This window comes from Doryrhamphus excisus, chromosome 7, assembly GCF_030265055.1.
Source record: "Doryrhamphus excisus isolate RoL2022-K1 chromosome 7, RoL_Dexc_1.0, whole genome shotgun sequence".
NCBI lineage: Eukaryota > Metazoa > Chordata > Actinopteri > Syngnathiformes > Syngnathidae > Doryrhamphus > Doryrhamphus excisus.
Window position 1 is genome coordinate 10,035,727 of NC_080472.1, and position 19,127 is coordinate 10,054,853.

At 42.8% G+C, this 19,127-nt stretch overlaps 2 protein-coding genes across 2 annotated transcripts in view; both read left to right on the forward strand.

Annotated features, from left to right (window-relative positions):
* The window catches only part of aifm1 (apoptosis inducing factor mitochondrion associated 1), a 28,480-nt gene that overhangs the window by 8,733 nt on the left and 620 nt on the right, over positions 1-19,127 (forward strand). Inside the window, exons 4-15 of the mRNA XM_058077219.1 lie at positions 1,638-1,745; positions 8,636-8,754; positions 8,825-8,955; positions 9,013-9,103; positions 14,751-14,835; positions 14,904-14,980; positions 15,270-15,378; positions 15,466-15,573; positions 15,659-15,747; positions 15,820-15,960; positions 16,049-16,191; positions 18,976-19,100. Coding sequence (XP_057933202.1) covers positions 1,638-1,745; positions 8,636-8,754; positions 8,825-8,955; positions 9,013-9,103; positions 14,751-14,835; positions 14,904-14,980; positions 15,270-15,378; positions 15,466-15,573; positions 15,659-15,747; positions 15,820-15,960; positions 16,049-16,191; positions 18,976-19,100 — 1,326 coding nt within the window. The remainder of the gene's footprint in view (positions 1-1,637; positions 1,746-8,635; positions 8,755-8,824; positions 8,956-9,012; positions 9,104-14,750; positions 14,836-14,903; positions 14,981-15,269; positions 15,379-15,465; positions 15,574-15,658; positions 15,748-15,819; positions 15,961-16,048; positions 16,192-18,975; positions 19,101-19,127) is intronic.
* The window catches only part of ncapd3 (non-SMC condensin II complex, subunit D3), a 154,408-nt gene continuing 137,037 nt past the window's right edge, over positions 1,757-19,127 (forward strand). The window contains exon 1 of the mRNA XM_058077205.1: positions 1,757-5,061. The gene's annotated coding sequence lies outside the window, so the exon portion shown is untranslated. The remainder of the gene's footprint in view (positions 5,062-19,127) is intronic.

Consider the following 19,127-nt stretch of genomic DNA (forward strand, 5'->3'; position numbering starts at 1 on the left):
CTTTTTTGAAATTACCTGAGTTTACTTTGATGACTTGCACTGAATTGAACCAGCCAGGGATGCATAGTCCGGACAGTAGCTGCTGATAGCCAGCCTCAAGCACACTTCCAAATGTTTATCAGTCATGGATAATATCCGTATCATAATATCCGTATAATATTCCATATCCGTATGGAAGTGATATGTTTTTTGCCTTTTTACTTGGTCCAGTTTTTGCCTTTTTACTTGGTCCAGCTCCTTCACTCATTTTAGTGACCATAAACTTTAGCGAGGGCTTAAAATCTGACGCAATTTGCCAACTAGCTTAGCACTTTGCATCGTTGTTTACGCATGAGCGGTGACCTAAAGGTCAAAATTCAGTTGTCATCTGACTGGTTGTCCTGTATGTCAATCAAGTAACGGGGATGGATGATAGGCTGACATCGTAAGTTCTGCTGCACTTAGAGACGTTGTTTGATTTGATTGGTCGCCCGAAGGGCAACATTCAGTCGTCATCTGAATGGCTGCCCTGTATATCAATCAAGTGACGGCATTGATGCGAGGATGATATTTTTTTAATGTCGCGCCGCGATCGACCAGCGATCGACCAGTACCACCTCCGCGATCGACCGGTAGATCGCGATCGACTTAATGAGCACCCCTGGTATATACGTTGTTTGAGATTAAGAATGAATTTGTGTTGTATTTAAAAAATTTCACATCGCTCATACATTTTTACTGTGCTCCTAAATTTGATAATTTAGGAGTGCAAGTTTGGATTGCACTATATAGTCAATAATTCATCATGGCAAGCTATACTAACCTCTGTTCATCCTGATTTTCTGTTGTATTTTTAACTTATTGATTACTTATTCTTAAGTATGTCAGCATTATTCATCATTCATTCCCTTACAAACAACATCTAGGATTCTAGGAAACTTCAGCTGCATTGTTCAGTATCCAGGTATTTATTTCACAGTCACACTGTGAAAAAAGTTACTGAATCGATTCAAATTTACTGAATCGTTTTGAATGTTATTGTTCTACATGAACCAATAGCGTCCTTGAATTGTATCGGCGTCCACAAATTGTGAATTTAATCACTATTAATAATATATCATTACACCCCTAGTCCGCACTGTGACAGATAAATAGTTCCATCCAGGCAGGATCGTAACACTAGGTGAAAACAATACACATTCTGTAGGACTACCTTCGGCTGCCACCCAGCTCATTGTGCACCCGACCCCTTTGGGCCCATGTCGCCCCATAGGTGTAGGCCTGACCACCAGACGGCCGCCATCGTGCCCCTCCTCCAAGCTTGGCTCCAGAGGGGGGCCCCGGTGACCCCCTCGTCTGGGCAAGGGGAAACGCCCAGAAAAAAGGCCCTGATAACTTAGCTCCTTGGATAATTGGGACACGCAAACTCCTCCGCCATGATAATGTGGTAGCTCAGTGAGGAGCATTTTGGAAGTTGAGAAAACAAAATATCCAAATGCGAAATAATCAGATATTATATTGTCGTCAAATCCCCTTCTGGTCAAATGATGGCGACAGGTCGGTTTCCGTGTGGCTGAAACAATAAATGTTTTGCCGTTTTTGATCTGCCCCTAAAACATTTAACGCAGTTCAGGTTATATTGTGTGTTTCTTCATCAGCTGTTCTGCAGCCAGAACCTCAAGTCGCACCTGCGTTGGTAGACCTGAGCCCTTCTCCCACTGATGATGAGGCGGTGGCCCAGAGTCAGACAACGGAACCTCTGCCAGGTAGTTTGCATACTTATCTATTTAATATATTTGAAATATAATCTCTTGTGAAAAGTGTGTCAGGCAACAAGATTTTTGGTGTCAAAACGTTGAATCTAAAATGACGTTTTGTCATTTTGAAGGTGTACAATGGAATGATAATATCTTATCATTCCCCTGGAAGCTCACGCATTTTGTCCTTCTTTCCCTTCACCCTCTGTTTCAGTAGAAATTATTATGTCTTTTAACTTTAATCAAAAAAGTGCAAGAAAAGCATTTTCAAGCATACTGTAAACCCAATTAAGTTAGCAGAAGTCAAACAAAGGGAGGCAATCAGTTGCCACATTTTGTTGGAGTTCATAAACTCATTTCAACATTTGAGTATATCAGAGCTTAAATATTTGGAGTTGATATTAGATATACTTTTAAATTACTCATAAATTGAATTACTGATTAGGCCAACTCAAAAATTGTCAGTAAATGGTACTCAAATAATTCATTCATCTTTCTCATTGCAATAACTAAAGATAACTTTATCATTTCAAGCATGAAAACTCAGGATTTCATGTTCAACAAACTTAACATTTATTAGCTTTTTCTTTCAATCTTCCGATTACACACGACTCAAAAACATTGACTTGCTTCAAGTCAAAATCATTTACCTTCATATTTAATAATAGTTGTGGCAACTGGTTGCCTTAAACATATTAAGTACTCTTAACTTAGAAGTAGTGGTGAGAAATATTCAAAATCAGTCAAAACAAAATGTCAGTGTAAACATTTAAAATATCGGTTAAACAACAATAAAATGTATATTACATCAACAACTTTGTGCCATTATGCTAAACACCAGTTGAATACTGTAGAGCAGCAACTTGAACATCCACAGTTGAACAATAGTCACCATGGACCATGACATATTCTTCTTGTGGACTATGATCTAACAGGGTGAGCCCTCAGAACCCCCAACTCCTTTTCAGGTGTAGAGTTACACATGTAACATGAGGTCATTTTTGACAGTCTGTAGCTTTGGTGACAATTTAGAGTTATCCAGACCAAGCAGGATTTTCTGTGTGGACTCAAATGTGTTGGTCAGTCCCTTCGGATAGGAGAGATGTAGAGCATAAATTAGGCCAAACATTACCAGAAAGGCATCAGCAAGCCTGGGGAGGTCGACCAATCATTTTCTCTGGGTGGTAGTGAACTGGGCTTGCGGCATTGTCAAAGGAGGACCACAGGTTGTAAGGAGGACCACTGACGCATCCCCCAGGTCTGGCTCATCCATATCATCCTGAAAAAATGAAAAGGCCAATAAAATATTAAAAACCAAATAAAAAAAATCTATTAAAGAGCTGTGAAAAAAAATCTGAAAAAATATTTATCTCATACTTTTTTAGAGCAGTTGTTTTTGAGTGGACAAAATGTCTTTACGGGTCTCAAAGATTTTGAAAGACGTTTAAGGTTTCTAAACATCTTGCCAAATGTTTGCACAGTTGAACACTGGCCCATTTACAGAAATATTAATGTGTGTTTCCTTTATACATAAGTAAATGAAATGAAAATATGAATAGGTTCATTTACAGTACAATAGGCTTGATATTTCTTAACTGGGACTTACCACACATGTTCTGAAAAATCCAGACACTTCCTCACGCAGATACACAGGAAGGACATGGAGAATAGTGACCCGCCTTGTGTGGACATCATGTGACTCCTAAGAAGATTAAAATAGTCTAAATACTGTGACAAGTTTACTAATCAAACCCAATGCCAGTGAACGCATTATATTAGCTGCCACAATAATAACAATAATAATAATCTGCACATAATTCCACTAATAACCTGCTGACTTATCTGGTGCATTTGTGAAATTCAAACACTTATTTAAAGCTTTAAATTCTCAACATTACACAAATACTTCACCTGTGAAATGTATAATCACCTGTGTATCATGGACTTTGAAAATGTCGGCCAACGCGTCTGCAGTTTTGCCCGTCGTGGAAGCTTTCTGCCAAAATAACGCCATTAAACGAGGAGTGTGACGATCAAGTTCGGCGTAGAAAGTCTTGGGAAGGTTCTGGTTAGTAATGCGTTGAAATTCTGCATACACCTGCATCGTGGATAGGACAGTACAGAAAGCAGAGAGAAAGGTAATTCTTGAATGTTAACGAGGCAGGTGAGCTTTCAATTGAAGTCTGGATCTTCATATTTCAAAGTGAAGTTACAGTCCAATCCCAGTTGTTCTTTTAAAATCTCAATCAGTCCACCAACAAAGGCTGGACGGGAGCCGAGTTTTAATTTTCTGACAGGGTCTGCTTCGATGACACGAAGGATCGTGTTTTGTGCGGCTTCAGCTGCCATTGATTTAATAAATGAAATGGGAGGTTAAAAGATAAAAGTTCAAATCTTTAAAAAAAAAAACAATAAATGTACAAATTCTGATTTGTGAAGAATTACTTACCATAGCCATTACCATTACCATTACCATGGTCTTAATTTTGTCTCACTTGTATGAACCTACAGTAGCCCATCTATTTTGTATGCAGATAGTGGGCTTGTATCATTGAATTCCGATTGCAGTTGGATAGACAGGCTTCCCTGTGTGGCTGACAGGATCGAAGATGCTCTACATACCAGGAGTCATAATCATAACAGAGAAAATAGACATTGTGAATCACAAGGTAGATCTGTGTTTGTCTGCAAAATTTAGACAGCCCCCCACTGAGTCCAACAGACACAAACACTCCACTGGTATAGACTATGCCATTAATGGTCACCTTTGATGTACAATAGACAGTGTCACTGGTTGTTTGTCCTCAGATGTGAGCCTGAGCGACTTCTGGTAGAGACAGACTCAACCCTGGATGTTTGTGTTTTTGGCTTGAAAAATGATGTTGAAGCAAGGTGATGGGCCATCATGTGCTGGTGTCTCACTGCCATTGTCTTCAAGACATTTTCTGAAGTTTTGCACATAATGCATAAAGCCGCCTAACCCACGGGCAGCCAGGTTGTCGGCAGAAACACAGAAGATGGTGCCTTTCACATTCTGACCAACAGATTCAATGAAAACACCATCCTGTTCGAGTGTGTGAAGATCATGGACCAGTGGAGCAAGTACAGCTGCATGTCCATATTTCTGGAGGTCTGTCACTTTAGCTGGCACAGTCAGTTGTATAGTGTGCATTGCTGATCGATACTTGGGCGGCACAGAGTTTGTAAACTTTACGTGATGTGCCAAGAGGGTTAGCTATTTCCAGATCGTCAATATGTATCTGGCGTGCTAGGTGTACATCTTCTGTTTAGAGCAGAGGTAGGGAACCTATGGCTCGGGAGCCAGGTAGGGCTCTTTTGATGACTGTATCTGGCTCTCAAGCATTTACCACAATAAAAATTTATGTTTGCTAACATTTTAAAATAAACATCACAGAAATCACTGTTAAAAATAATATTAAAAATCATTTCTTTCTTATGCATTTTAATTCGTCCATCTATTTTCTACTGCAATATGGCCGACCATATCCATCTTTCTTGATGATATTTTCCAGGTCAAACACCAAAACTTGATTATTACTGGGTAATGCGGTAGTCTACCTCGGTCATTGAGATGTAAAAAAAACATGTAAATGTAAACTTTCCTCCTTTAGTCAAATAGTCGCCTAGCTAAAGCTGCAGAACCAAGCCTTTTGACGAAGATGGCCAAAAGAATGAAATACGTGTACTGAATACGGTTCAAAACTATGCAGCAGCAGAAGTTGCATTAATGGCAGCAAGTATTTGATTTATTATTGGACACTGCGCTGCTCACGAAAGTGTGCTGGCCACACCCCATTGGCGTGGGGTAGTGTGCCTGGTCTATGTAATTAGAGCCCATTGTATCTAAAACTGTTGGTCTTACATACAAATGCACACATTTTATTGCATTCAATGTTTAAAAAAATGTATATGGCTCTCACAGATACACATTTTAAAATATCTGGCCTTCATGGCTCTCTTAGCCAAAAAGGTTCCCGACCCCTGGTTTAGAGCAATTAATTCACCTGGGTTAACCCTAACTCTACTGGCATTACCAATGGATAGTTGTGCTCTCTAAATGTCTTTCCTCGCTTGTAAGAGGACAACCCTGCACCTTTGCAAGTAGCACTAAATACAACATTAGAGTCCATGACAGCACTGACAATGTCATTGAGTGTGGAATCTGTAATATTGTGACCATGTCTCTGCAATATATCATTAATGGCATCCTTGATCAAGGGCTGAGATGAAGAGAAGATCCGATTCAAGTTGTCAACTATTTCTTGTGTAGCTGTGTTTGACACTTGAAGGATAGCCTGCATCTTTAGAAATAAAGACGCCGCATTAAGTTTGAGCTGATTTTTCAGTTTCGAAGTACCACACTGCTCATCATCCTGCATTTGTGTGCTCTGAACTGGGCACTCTTCATCCGAATCAGTAGTTACATTAGAGCTGGTAGCATGTTGATTCTGAGTATGCTCAAAGACAATGTCACTAGAAAAGTCTGATGCAAGACTCCCTTGGTGCACTCTACTTTTATGGGAGTTAAATGAAGAGTATACATTTGTGCTATAGTCACAATCTCTGTATGGGCATACCACTGTCGTGCTTTTTTAAGTGTGAACTTATGAGACTGAGGAGTACAGGCTCTGAAAATGGTTTCTCAGATGTGCATAAAGGATACTTAAAAGTCACAAGTTCCTGATTTTCCCTTGCACTGCTGTTTTGTTTTTGCGTATGATATCTTGACAGGTGAGTACTCTTACACTGCATCAAGTGTCTGAAATGTGCACATGCAATCATCATGGAAGCATAGGAGTGGGCTAATTTTTGAAAAGTGGCTGTGCTGCAATCTACAGTGTTTAAATAGATATGTTTTAGTGGTTAAAAAAAAACTTACAGTGCCAAGTCATGTTTGTTGCAGCAACCTGAAAACACCCACAAAAAATATTATTTTACAGATTACTTATCACAGATTACATGGCCTGCCCGAGACTGGAGCAGTGCAGGTATTGTTTTTATTGTCATATACAGTGCTACCTTGGCATAAGTGTCTACTAACCATTTGCATTTTTTACATCTCTCTTCTGATATTTGCATTGAAATGCCAGTTAAAATTGGTGTTACAGCTGTTATTGACGGGCTGTCAATGTGATGACCATGGCTGAAGTCCAGTGTTGCGCTCGCATTAGCTACTTAGCATGGAACTACCACAATTGTGCACATTACCACTCAAAGTCATCAAATCTTCCCTTTATGCATTCCCACATAGTATCAGCATTTGGGTAAAATTAGCTTAAATGCTAACGGCTACCATGCTAACACCTAGCAAGACAGCCTCAAGTCCCAAAAGTGTTAAGGTAGTCCCGTAGTGTCCCCACATCATGCCATGTGTGTATTTGGGAAGGGAAGCAGTGCCGGAATTGCAGTAAAATGAACCACTGTGTGTCGCTCTTCCCCAGCTGGCGCTGACACTACTGCCGTTCCAATCAACACAGTACAAAGTATCCAGACATCATTCAAGTACCTCAAATGCAAAGTAAATGGACAACCCATAAAGCTTTGTGGGGTAGGGGTACCGCGACTGCGTGTGTTGCAGGGACTTCTGGCAACACAAAGCTGCCTGGCGGATGCCTGTCTATAAATCATGCGGTGGAAAAATACATCGGCGAACCCACGCACATATCAGCCGATACGATTCAAGTAAAGAACGCAAATGTCGGCCTGATGTATCGGCCGGCCGATGTATCGGTCGATCGTTAGTCCATACACCATGCCATGTGTGTATTTTCATTTAGATATGCATAAAAACCTAACAATGCTAACAGTTAGCATGGTAGCATCTGGCAAGAAAGCACCAAGTCCCAAAACTGTTAAGGCAGTCCTATAGTGTCCCCGCATCATGCCATGTGTGTATTTGCTTTTAGACATGAGTAAATTAGTTAAAATGCTAACATTGTAAGAGTTAACATGGTAGCATCTAGCAAGAAAGCACCAAGCCCCAAAGTGTTCAGGCAGTCCAATATTGTCCCGGCATCATGCCATGTGTGTATTTCTCTTTAGACATGAGTAAACTAGTTAAAATGTTACAATGCTAACATGCTAATGGTTATTATGCTAGCGCCCAGCAAGATAGCCTCAAGTACAGAAAGTGCCAATACTGTCCTATAATGCCATGTGTGTATTTGCCTTTAGGCATGAGTAAACTAGCTAAAATGCTAACATGCTAACGGTTAAGGTGGTAGCACTTGGCAAGAAAGCCTCAAGTCACTCGGGACAAGTGTGCTCCCAATTCACACTTTCACACATTAAGTGTATTTTCTTATTTTCTGTGAAAATTATACTTGGTTTAGGAGCTGTTTTGTAATCCTGAGGTCCTAAGTCCAAAGGTACCAAAACACTTCCAATGGTACTGTAAAAAAATACATTACATCAGACGAAAGTAACTCAAGCTGCAAGCATGATGAGGTCGCACTAGACTTATTTGCCATTCCGGAATGCAGTGGTTTTCAAACTGGGGATCTTAAACAAGAGAGAAATGTGAGAAAATGTTAATACCTGTGAGAAAGGTGTATAAATTGAATGATGAACAGAATGGAAGTTCAGTTGTCAGTTGGTTTTGGGGAGGTGCGATACGTATTGCAGTGTGCATGTCTGATAGTGCTTACAGAGGTCCAAGGAATGCTCAAGATTGTGTGTATGCTCAAACACTTGGAAAATTACGGGAATCATTACCCTGCTCTATTGATAATGTTAATTCATCTTTTATTCTTGCACAGTTTGACTGACTGCAATGATAACTTTAAGGGTTTTTTCATACACTGGTCAGTTTCCCTAACAGGTTTATTTGTGTGGGTCGTCCACTGTACTGCACTGACTCACCTTGTTTCTCATGCAAGCTGCCGGAGTGCAGTCTGTATTCAAGCTCCCCTCGCACGCCCCCTACCTCCTCATTGGCGGAGGCACGGCCTCCTTCGCCGCTGCCCGCTCTATTCGAGCCAGAGACCCTGGCGCCCGCGTGAGTCTTCCATCAGCTCTCTTCTCACCCGTCTCTTTGTCTGTCAAGTTTTAACCACGCTTCCAAACAGGTTTTGATTGTGACTGATGAGCCAGACCTCCCATACATGAGACCGCCTCTGTCCAAAGAACTCTGGTTCTCTGACGACCCTGCTGTGACTGAAACGCTGCGCTTCAAACAGTGGAATGGAAAGGAAAGAAGGTGGGTCCTCTATCTGTCTAGTTAGTTGCTTAGAATAATTTTATGTTTATTTTGCAGTATTTACTTCCAGCCACCATCCTTCTACATTACTCCTGAAGAACTGAGTAGTGCAGAGAATGGGGGCGTTGCTGTTTTCACTGGAAAAAAGGTTGGTTGATGCTCCTTGATGCCTTTTTACTGTCATGGGTTGCTTCTTTTGCATGAAAGTAATATAATGAGTAGGGCTGTTCCGATCAGGATTTTATGCTGCCAATACCGATCCCTATAATCCATGAGTGAAATTGATTCCAATACCGATCACATACATACAGTATAAATGTTTAAATGTACTATTGGCATAATTAGGGGTCACCTAGGTTTTTTTTCTCGTGAGACATGCTGTTACAAAATGAATGGCCATGAGCTACTCTTTTATTTTCATAGCAAAGAAACCCAAGGAAAGCCAAAATGCTTGTTTTACCACAACATGAACAAAATGCCGGTATCCACAACTCACCTTTGTATTTCACAATGCATTTAATTTATAGTCTTCTCACGTTGATTGAAAACCTCAATGAAAAGCGGACATCAGCTGACTTCTGAAGCCAGATGCAGCTGACTCTCTTTTCTGAACCCGAAGAGGAGATACTATATCAGTGTAATCACTAATCACAATATCAGTAACGGCCCTTTCAAGCGTGGTGCAAATGCTCACTCGTCACACATCATCCAGAGTCCAATGCAGCCCCAAACACAACGAAAGTTCCTCCTGCACTAAAAGTGCTATATAGTTCTGCATCCTCCAAAATCTTTACTGGAGGCAACCATCCCCAAATCTTGCCCACACTCAGAGGTACAGGGTTGGGACTGTGGCTTTAGCGGCTGCCTGACGAATTATCACATCACGAGCCTGAAACTCACCACACCCTGCCAAGTGTTCAGCCCCAGATGCCACACCAATTTAGCTTTTCAAAGCGCCACCTCGATGAGACATTTTTGTCCATCAGGGGGGTTCTGGAGAGCACCCTGTTTGGTGACTTCGTCGTTCTACTGGGAGACTTCAACACCCATGTGGGCAATGACAGTGTGACCTGGAGGGGCATGATTAGGAGGAATGGCCTGAATCTTAACCCGTGCGGACTTCTGTGCGAACCACACAGGACTGCATTTCTGTGCGAACCACAGTTTGTTCATAACTAACAGCATGTTCGAACATAGCGATGTCCATAAGTGCACTTGGCACCAGGACACCCGAGCATCCACATGTTCTAGACACATGGGTGAGGAGAGGGGCTGAGCTGTCAACTGATCACCACCCGGTGATCAGCTGGATTAGATGGTGGGAGGAGGATGCTGGACAGACCTGGGAGACCCAAACAGGTAGTTAGAGTGTGCTGGGAACGTCTAGCAGAGTTCATCGAGTGTTCAACTCTCACCTCCGGCAGAGCTTCACCTGCATCCCAGGGATGACCGGGATATTGAGTCAGAATGGGCCATGTTCCTTGCCTCCATTGCTCAGGCAGCTAATAGGAGATGCGGCCGCAAGGTGGTCGGTGCCAGTCGCGGCAGGCCCCGAAACCCCTCTGGTGAACACCAGAGGTCAGGACTGCTGTCAACTTGAAGATGGAGTCCTATCGAGCACCGATGGCTTGTGGGGCTTCTGAAGCAGCTGACAGGCCAAGCGACACATGGCTTTGGCTGTTGTTGAGGCAAAAACTCTGCTGTGGGAGTAATTTGGTGAGGTCATGGAGCACGACTTTCTATCTGCCTGGAAGAGGTTCTGGCAAACCGTCTGGCGCCTGAGAAAAGTGAAGCAGTGCCTGGTCCACACTGTTTACAGTGGAGACAAGGGCCTGCTGACCTTGACTGGGGATGTAGTCGGACAGTGGAAGGAATTCTTTGAGGCCCTTCTCAATTCCACTGACATACTTTCCATAGAGGAAGCAGAGTCTGGGGACACATGTGGACAGGTCCATCACCCTGGCTGAGGTATCTGGGGTGGTACAAATGCTCCTCAGTGACAAAGCTCCGGGGGTGGACCAGTTTTGCCCGGAATTCCTCAAGGCTCTAGATGTTGAGGGACTGTCTTGGCTGACACGTCTCTTCAACATAGCGTGGAAGGTACTGTTCCCGAGAACAGTACCTTTGGATTGGCAGACCAGGGTGGTGGTCCCCATTTTTAAGAAGGGTGTGTTCCAACTATAGGGAGATCACACTGCTCAGCCTCCCTGGGAAAGTCAATTCCAGGGTGCTGGAGAGAAGGGCACAACCGTTGGTCGAACCTTTGCTGCAAGAGAGGTCCAATGCTGTTTCCCTCCCGGTCGCGGAACACTGGACCAGCTCTACACCCGCACGAGGGTGCTGGAGGGTGCATGGGAGTTTGCCCAACCGGTCTACATGTGCTTTATGGACTTCGAAAAGGCATTCGACCATGTCCCTTGTGGCGCTTATTGGGGGGTGCTCCGGTAGTAAGGGATTGGTGGCACGTGCCATCCAGTCCTTGTACAAACGGGGCAGGAGCTTGGTTCACATTGCCAGCAGTAAGTCGAGCCTGTTTCCGGTGAATGGTGCTGCCTTTTGTCACCAATTCTGTTCACAATTTTCATGGACTTAGGTGCAGACAAAGCATCAAGGGAATCCGGTTTGGGGGCCTTAGGATCTCATCTCTTATTTGCAGATGATGTGGTGCTGATGGCCTCTTCATGCGACCTGCAGCGTTTACTGGGACGGTTTGCATCTGAGTGTGAAGCTTCTGGGATGAGACTCAGTACCTCCAAATCACAGGCCATGGTTCTCAGTCGGAAAAGGGTGGAGTGTTTCCTCCGGGTTGGGAATGAGGTCCTGCCCCAGGTGGAGGAGTTCAAGTATCTCGGGGTCTCTTTAACCAGTGCGGGAAAGTGGGAGCGTCAGGTCGACAGATTGGCGCAGCGGCTGCAGTAATGCGGTCTCTGTACCGGACCGTCGTGGTGAAAAGAGATCTGAGCCAGAAGGCAAAGTTCACAATTTACCGGTGGATCTATGTTCCCACCCTCACCTATGGTCATGAGCTTTGGGTTGTGACTGAAAGAATGAGATCGCTGATACAAGCGGCTGAAATGAGTTTCCTCAGTCATCTGGGAGGGATTCAGAGTAGAGCGGCTTCTCCTTCACATTGAGATGAGCCAGTTGAGGTGGCTCGGGAATCTAGTTCGGATGCCTCCCGAAGGCCTCTCTGGTGAGGCCCTGGGGCACACTCAGGACACGTTGGAGGGATTTTGTCTCACAGCTGGCCTGGGAACAGATTTTGGTGTCCTCCCGGTAGAGCTGGGCTTCTCTACTGAGACTGCTTCCCCCGCGGCCCGTACCCGGATAAGCGGAGGAAGATGGATGGATGAATGGATGATGAGAGCCAGATACAGTCATCAAAACAGCCATATGGGGCTGCCGAGCCATAGGCTCCCTACCCCTGTTGTAGGGGTATGTGCGACTCTTTCCTTTTTCTGTAACATATACTCCGTGATCAAGAAAATACGTACATGCCCATAGATACCTCAAAACGCTTGGTTTGAGGTAAAACAGTTCCTTTGTGACATCACAGGGGCCAGACTTTCTTATATAAGACCCAAAAATGCTTGAAACAAACTCTTTTTTTACAGACGAAAGAAGAGCGTTCAAAGTTTCAATGTTTATGTAGTTCTCAAGCTCAATATTCAGCGGGTCTTGAAAGTTCATCAAAATGCCCAAAAACTCAGTATTGAGCAGTATGGAGCTCCCCTCTCTGAAAATGACTGGCAGTCAATAAGTTAACTGTGGTTTATCACACCGGAGTTCAAGTGGGAAAAATGCTATAACGTTATAAAGCAATTTCTAAAGCTTTTGGACTCCAGCGAACCACAGTGAGAGCCATTATCCATGAAAACATGGAACAATAGTGAACATTCCCAGGAGTGGCCAGCCAACCAAAATGACCCCAACAATGCGTCCACGACTCATCCAAGAGGTCACAAAAGACCCCACAACCCCAAACAACTGCAGTTGCCACAGTAAAGGTCAGTGTTCATGATTCCGCCACTGGACAAAAATGGCCTGCAGTACCAAGATGAAAACCACTGTTGAACAAAACACTAAGACTCGTCTCAATTTTGCCAGAAAACGTCTTGATGATCCCCAAGATGTTTGGATAAATACTCTGTTGTATGACAAGACACTCTAGTCTGATGAGACAAAAGTAGAACTTTTATGGCATAAAAGTAAAGCTGTGTTTCAGAAAAAGAACATCAAGGCAACAGTACAATATGGTGGTGGTAGTGGTGGTCTGGGGATGTTTTGCTGCTTCGATTATGGATCTCAATTAAGCTCACTTAAGTTGGGTGGCAATGGCTTTTTCAGACAGGACCATATCGGTTTGGATAATTTTTTCTCCCTTAATAAAAAATTAATTTTAAAATTATTGTGTTAAGTTGTGTTGTTGTGTTTTGTTTTTTGGTTATACTTCTGACTGTCACGCACATACAAGTTGGTGTCCAGTGTTTTGGCTGCATTAGCTTGTTGCAGTGTTTGTTCTTCAAATGGCAAATAACTACTGTATTGGGTGACTACTGTAAAGGTGACTATGGGGGTGTTTGTTCATGTCTAGAAGGCTCTAATGCAGGGGTGCTCACACTTTTTCAGCATGCGAGCTACTTTTAAAATGACCGAGTCAAAATGATCTACCCACTACAAAAATGCAAAACATCTATTTATTTTCAAATGTATTGAGGATTATTTGTACGTACAATGTATGTTGATGTAGCTTACATAACCAAATGAGCCAATATTGCAAAACACACATAATTAACTATTAACATTTTTTGTAATTACCTGAGTTTACTTTGATGACTTGCACTGAATTGAACCAGCCAGGGATGCATAGTCCGGACAGTAGCTGCTGATAGCCAGGTTAGCCAGGCAAACGCACTTCGAAAAAGACATTGTGAAAAAAAAAGTCCACCTCCCATCCGTATGGAAGTGATATGTTTTTGCCTTTTTACTTGGTCCAGCTCCTTCACTCATTTTAGTGACCATAATCTTTAGCGAGGGCTTAAAATCTGACGCAATTCGCCGACTAGCTTAGCACTTTGCATCGTTGTTTACGCATGAGCGGTGACCTAAAGGTCAAAATTCAGTTGTCATCTGACTGGTTGTCCTGTATGTCAATCAAGTAACGGGGATGGATGATAGGCTGACATCGTAAGTTCTGCTGCACTTAGAGACGTTGTTTGATTTGATTGGTCGCCCGAAGGGCAACATTCAGTTGTCATCTGAATGGCTGCCCTGTATATCAATCAAGTGACGGCATTGATGCTAGGATGATATTTTTTTAATGTCACGGCGCGATCGACCAGCGATCGACCAGTACCACCTCCGCGATCGACCGGTAGATCGCGATCGACTTAATGAGCACCCCTGCTATAATGTTTTTAAAAAGTGATTTAGAAGGTTGTAAACATGTGTTTGCTCTAACTGCCAAAGTATTGCATTCATAAATAAAGAATGCTACTTTTACTTTACTTGCTCATTACTGCGATAAATGAGGGTTACTTGTACAGAACAAATAATGTGTCCCATTCCAAAAAATACAGTCTTTTTATCCACCTCCAGAAAGCTGAATACAAGCATTAGGCCTTTGTAAGAATTTCTAATCCATCATCTGTTTCTTTGTCAGTTGGCCATGTGATGCTCAGTGTTGGTCCCTTCCATCTCTGTGGTCTCTAATGCTTTGTTAGGCTACTAATTGACATGTTATCAGCTACCTTAGTTGATGTAGATTCAGACAAGCAATACGTTTTCTATTCCAGGTTGTTCATATGGATGTGCGAGGAAACAAGGTGAAACTAGACGACGATACTGAGATTTCATACGACAAGTGCTTGATTGCCACGGGTAAGTCAGTTAAACATTTTGATATTCTCCCAGCAGTCTTTTCACACTCTTTAGTTGTCTTTTTTTAGGCGGCATTCCAAGAAATCTGCCAGTCCTTGAAAGAGCAGGAGAGGAAGTGTTGAAGAAGACCACTCTGTTCCGTAAGGTTGGTATGTCACCATCAAAGTGTGCTACTTTCATCCGGTTTTCCACAACTGAAATGCCATCCAATGGAACCTCGATTTTAGAAGACAAGATTTATTAATTTAAATTCATCCCCACAGTGGTTGAGTGGTTGTCATGTTAGCCTTTTGATCTCAAAAGAGTTGGGAGATTGGAAAGAGTTGGGTTGGACATGCAGTCAGCGTCTCTGTGTGGAGTTTGCATGCTCTCCCCGTGTGTGCATGTGTGGGTTTTCTCTGCGTACTTAAAAAAAATGCATTTTCCCATCACAGATTGATGACTTCAGATCCTTGGATAAATTCTCCAGAAACATCAAGTCAGTTGCAGTCATTGGAGGTGGCTTCTTGGGCAGTGAGCTGGCCTGTGCCCTTGGCAGGAGATGTAAGACCCATGGCAACAAGCAGAAGAAGAAAACTTTTTTTTGCTTTTTCTTGTCAAGTTGTCATGATGTTTTTGCTGCCCTTTTAGCACATGATTCAGGTCTGGAGGTGATACAAATGTTCCCTGAGAAGGGCAACATGGGCAAAGTGCTACCCGAATATCTCAGCAACTGGACGACAGAAAAAGTCAAGAAAGGTTTGTCTCTGTTGAATTCCGCATGTTTTGCCACCATTTTGTCTCAATGTTGCACATTTTAAAAGCACTCCATGTGGTCTCCCAGAGGGTGTAAAAGTAATCTCCGAAGCGCTGGTCAAGTCTGTCGCCTACAAAGATGAGCAATTAGAAATCCAACTGAAGGATGGTCGATTGGTAGGCCCAATGCATTTAAGATAAGACAATATTACGTAATCGTTACTTGTACTGCTGTGCTTCACCTTGCAGGTAAAAACTGATCACATCGTTGCAGCTGTTGGCCTGGAGCCCAACGTGGACCTCGCTAAGTCAGCAGGCTTGGAGGTGGACTCTGACTTTGGTGGCTACCGGGTCAATGCGGAATTGCAAGCTCGGTCCAATATTTGGGTGGTAAGTTTTCTTAAAGTTACTAGACTAGTATGTCATAATCATATATACAACTAATCCATGCTGCACATTTTTCTGCGGTGTCCTGCAGGCTGGTGATGCTGCATGTTTCTATGACATCAAGCTGGGCCGCAGACGTGTAGAACACCATGACCACGCTGTCGTCAGTGGCAGACTGGCAGGGGAGAATATGACAGGAGCCAGCAAACCTTACTGGCATCAGTCTATGTTTTGGTGGGTATGGCAGTATGACTATGTTGGCTTAAACCAGGGCTTCTCAGTTATTTTTTGTCATTGACCCCCGGGGGACAAATGTTTTCACTCACCCCGTCAAGGCTGTCAACAGCAACTCATTCCACACTTGAGACGAATTCTGGTCCAATTTCGGTGCTGAGGAAAGTAGTTCCAGCTAGTTGCTGGGGACAGTAAATAGTTTGGCTTGCATTCTAAAGCATAATACATCACAAAAATGCCTACTAATTTGGCCTAATGCCAAAAAGTCTGACTGCACAAATCACTCTGCATTACTTTCAATAACTAACTGCCGTACTTTATTTTGGTAAAGCGCTGGCATCGAAAGGCAGTAGACCAGGGGTCGGGAACCTTTTTGGCTAAGAGAGCCATGAAGGCCAGATATTTTAAAATGTGTATCTGTGAGAGCCATATACATTTTTTTAAACATTGAATGCAATAAAATGTGTGCATTTGTATGTAAGACCAACAGTTTTAGATATAATGGGCTCTAATTACGTAGACCAGGCACACTACCCCACGCCAATGGGGTGTGGCCAGCACACTTTCGTGAGCAGCGCAGTGTCCAATAATAAATCAAATACTTGCTGCCATTAATGCAACTTCTGCTGCTGCATAGTTTTGAACCGTATTCAGTACATGTATTTCATTCTTTTGGCCATCTTCGTCAAAAGGCTTGGTTCTGCAGCTTTAGCTAGGTGACTATTTGACTGAAGGAGGAAAGTTTACATTTACATGTTTTTTTGACATCTCAATGACCGAGGTAGACTACCGCATTACCCAGTAATAATCAAGTTTTGGTGTTTGACCTGGAAAATATCATCAAGAAAGATGGATATGGTCGGCCATATTGCAGTAGAAAATAGATGGACGAATTAAAATGCATAAGAAAGAAATTATTTTTAATATTATTTTTAACAGTGATTTCTGTGATGTTTATTTTAAAATGTTAGCAAACATAAATTTTTATTGTGGTAAATGCTTGAGAGCCAGATACAGTCATCAAAAGAGCCCTACCTGGCTCCCGAGCCATAGGTTCCCTACCTCTGCAGTAGACCCTTACCCTGGGCTCACACTGGATCTGCCGCGGCCGCGGCATTCCGTAAGATTGAAAATGCTCACACCATCTCCGTCTAGCACAGGTTCGGCTACACCAAAATCATCAGATTCTAACTTTTTTTTTCAGCTGCCGTAGTTTTGTTAGTATTGTTGTTAGTTGTCTTAGGTGTGAAAGAGGAGCAGCTGTGTTAAATGTGGTGTTATCACACTCAGGCCTCGTCCACACGTACATAGCAGGATGTTTTTAAAACCGCATTTTCCCCTCTTCGTTTATGAAAAAAATTCCACACAACCTCGTATTTAAAAAAATAGCTACCACCAACACAGTTCTGAGGTCATCCATGTTGTTTCTGATGGAAACACAGGTCGCGTGTGTGACGTCACAGTATACGTTGTCGTAGTTAGTGACGCTGGGAAACGTATTGGCATCGATAACAAAACACATAATTAATTTTTTTCCAAATCCACACATTGACCTGAGGTTTTGAAAACTTGAATTTTTAGTACCAAATATCTCCAGGCTTGTGTGGATGACAGGCCAAATCGTGGAAAAATAACCTTGTTTGAGGAGATACCTGCCCAAGTGTGGACAGAGCCTCAGATTCTCTCATACTGGTCACTGGATAATCAATATAGAATCCCGTGGAAAACTGTGTATGTCAAAAAATAAATAAATAAAATAAAAAAAATTAAAAAGTTTTGCTACATAACAATGTTCCAAGCCAGGGGTGCTCACACTTTTTCAGCATGCGAGCTACTTTTAAAATGACCGAGTCAAAATGATCTACCCACAACAAAAATGCAAAACATCTATTTATTTTCAAATGTATTAAGGATTATTTGTACGTACAATGTATGTTGATGTACCTTACATAACCAAATGAGCCAATATTGCAAAACACACATAATTAACTATTAACATTTTTTGTAATTACCTGAGTTTACTTTGATGACTTGCACTGAATTGAACCAGCCAGGGATGCATAGTCCGGACAGTAGCTGCTGATAGCCAGCCTCAAGCACACTTCCAAATGTTTATCAGTCATGGATAATATGCGTGTCATAATATCCGTATAATATTCCATATCCGTATGGAAGTGATATGTTTTTTGCCTTTTTACTTGGTCCAGTTTTTGCCTTTTTACTTGGTCCAGCTCCTTCACTCATTGTAGTGACCATAAACTTTAGCGAGGGCTTAAAATCTCGCAATTCGCCGACTAGCTTAGCACTTTGCATCGTTGTTTACGCATGAGCGGTGACCTAAAGGTAAAAATTCAGTTGTCATCTGATTGGTTGTCCTGTATGTCAATCAAGTAACGGGGATGGATGATAGGCTGACATCGTAAGTTCTGCTGCACTTAGAGACGTTGTTTGATTTGATTGGTCGCCCGAAGGGCAACATTCAGTTGTCATCTGAATGGCTGCCCTGTATATCAATCAAGTGACGGCATTGATGCTGGGATGATATTTTTTTAATGTCACGCCGCGATCGACCAGCGATCGACCAGTACCACCTCCGCGATCGACCGGTAGATCGCGATCGACTTAATGAGCACCCCTGTTCTAAGCTATGAGAAGAAGCTGCAGTTCATTGAGGGTAAACATGAATGCCAACTTGTGGAGTGGTATACCAAAGCAGAGTATGGTGTCTTCCCCTGAGAACGGTATTGCATAAAGACAGTCTCTCTCAATGTTTATGCATTGCAGGAGTGACCTCGGTCCCGATGTAGGATACGAGGCCATTGGGATTGTGGACAGCAGTTTGCCCACAGTGGGCGTCTTTGCCAAGGCCACCGCCAAGGACACACCAAAAGCTGCCACTGAACAGTCTGGTATGAGTCGTAAGGGAATTATTCCAC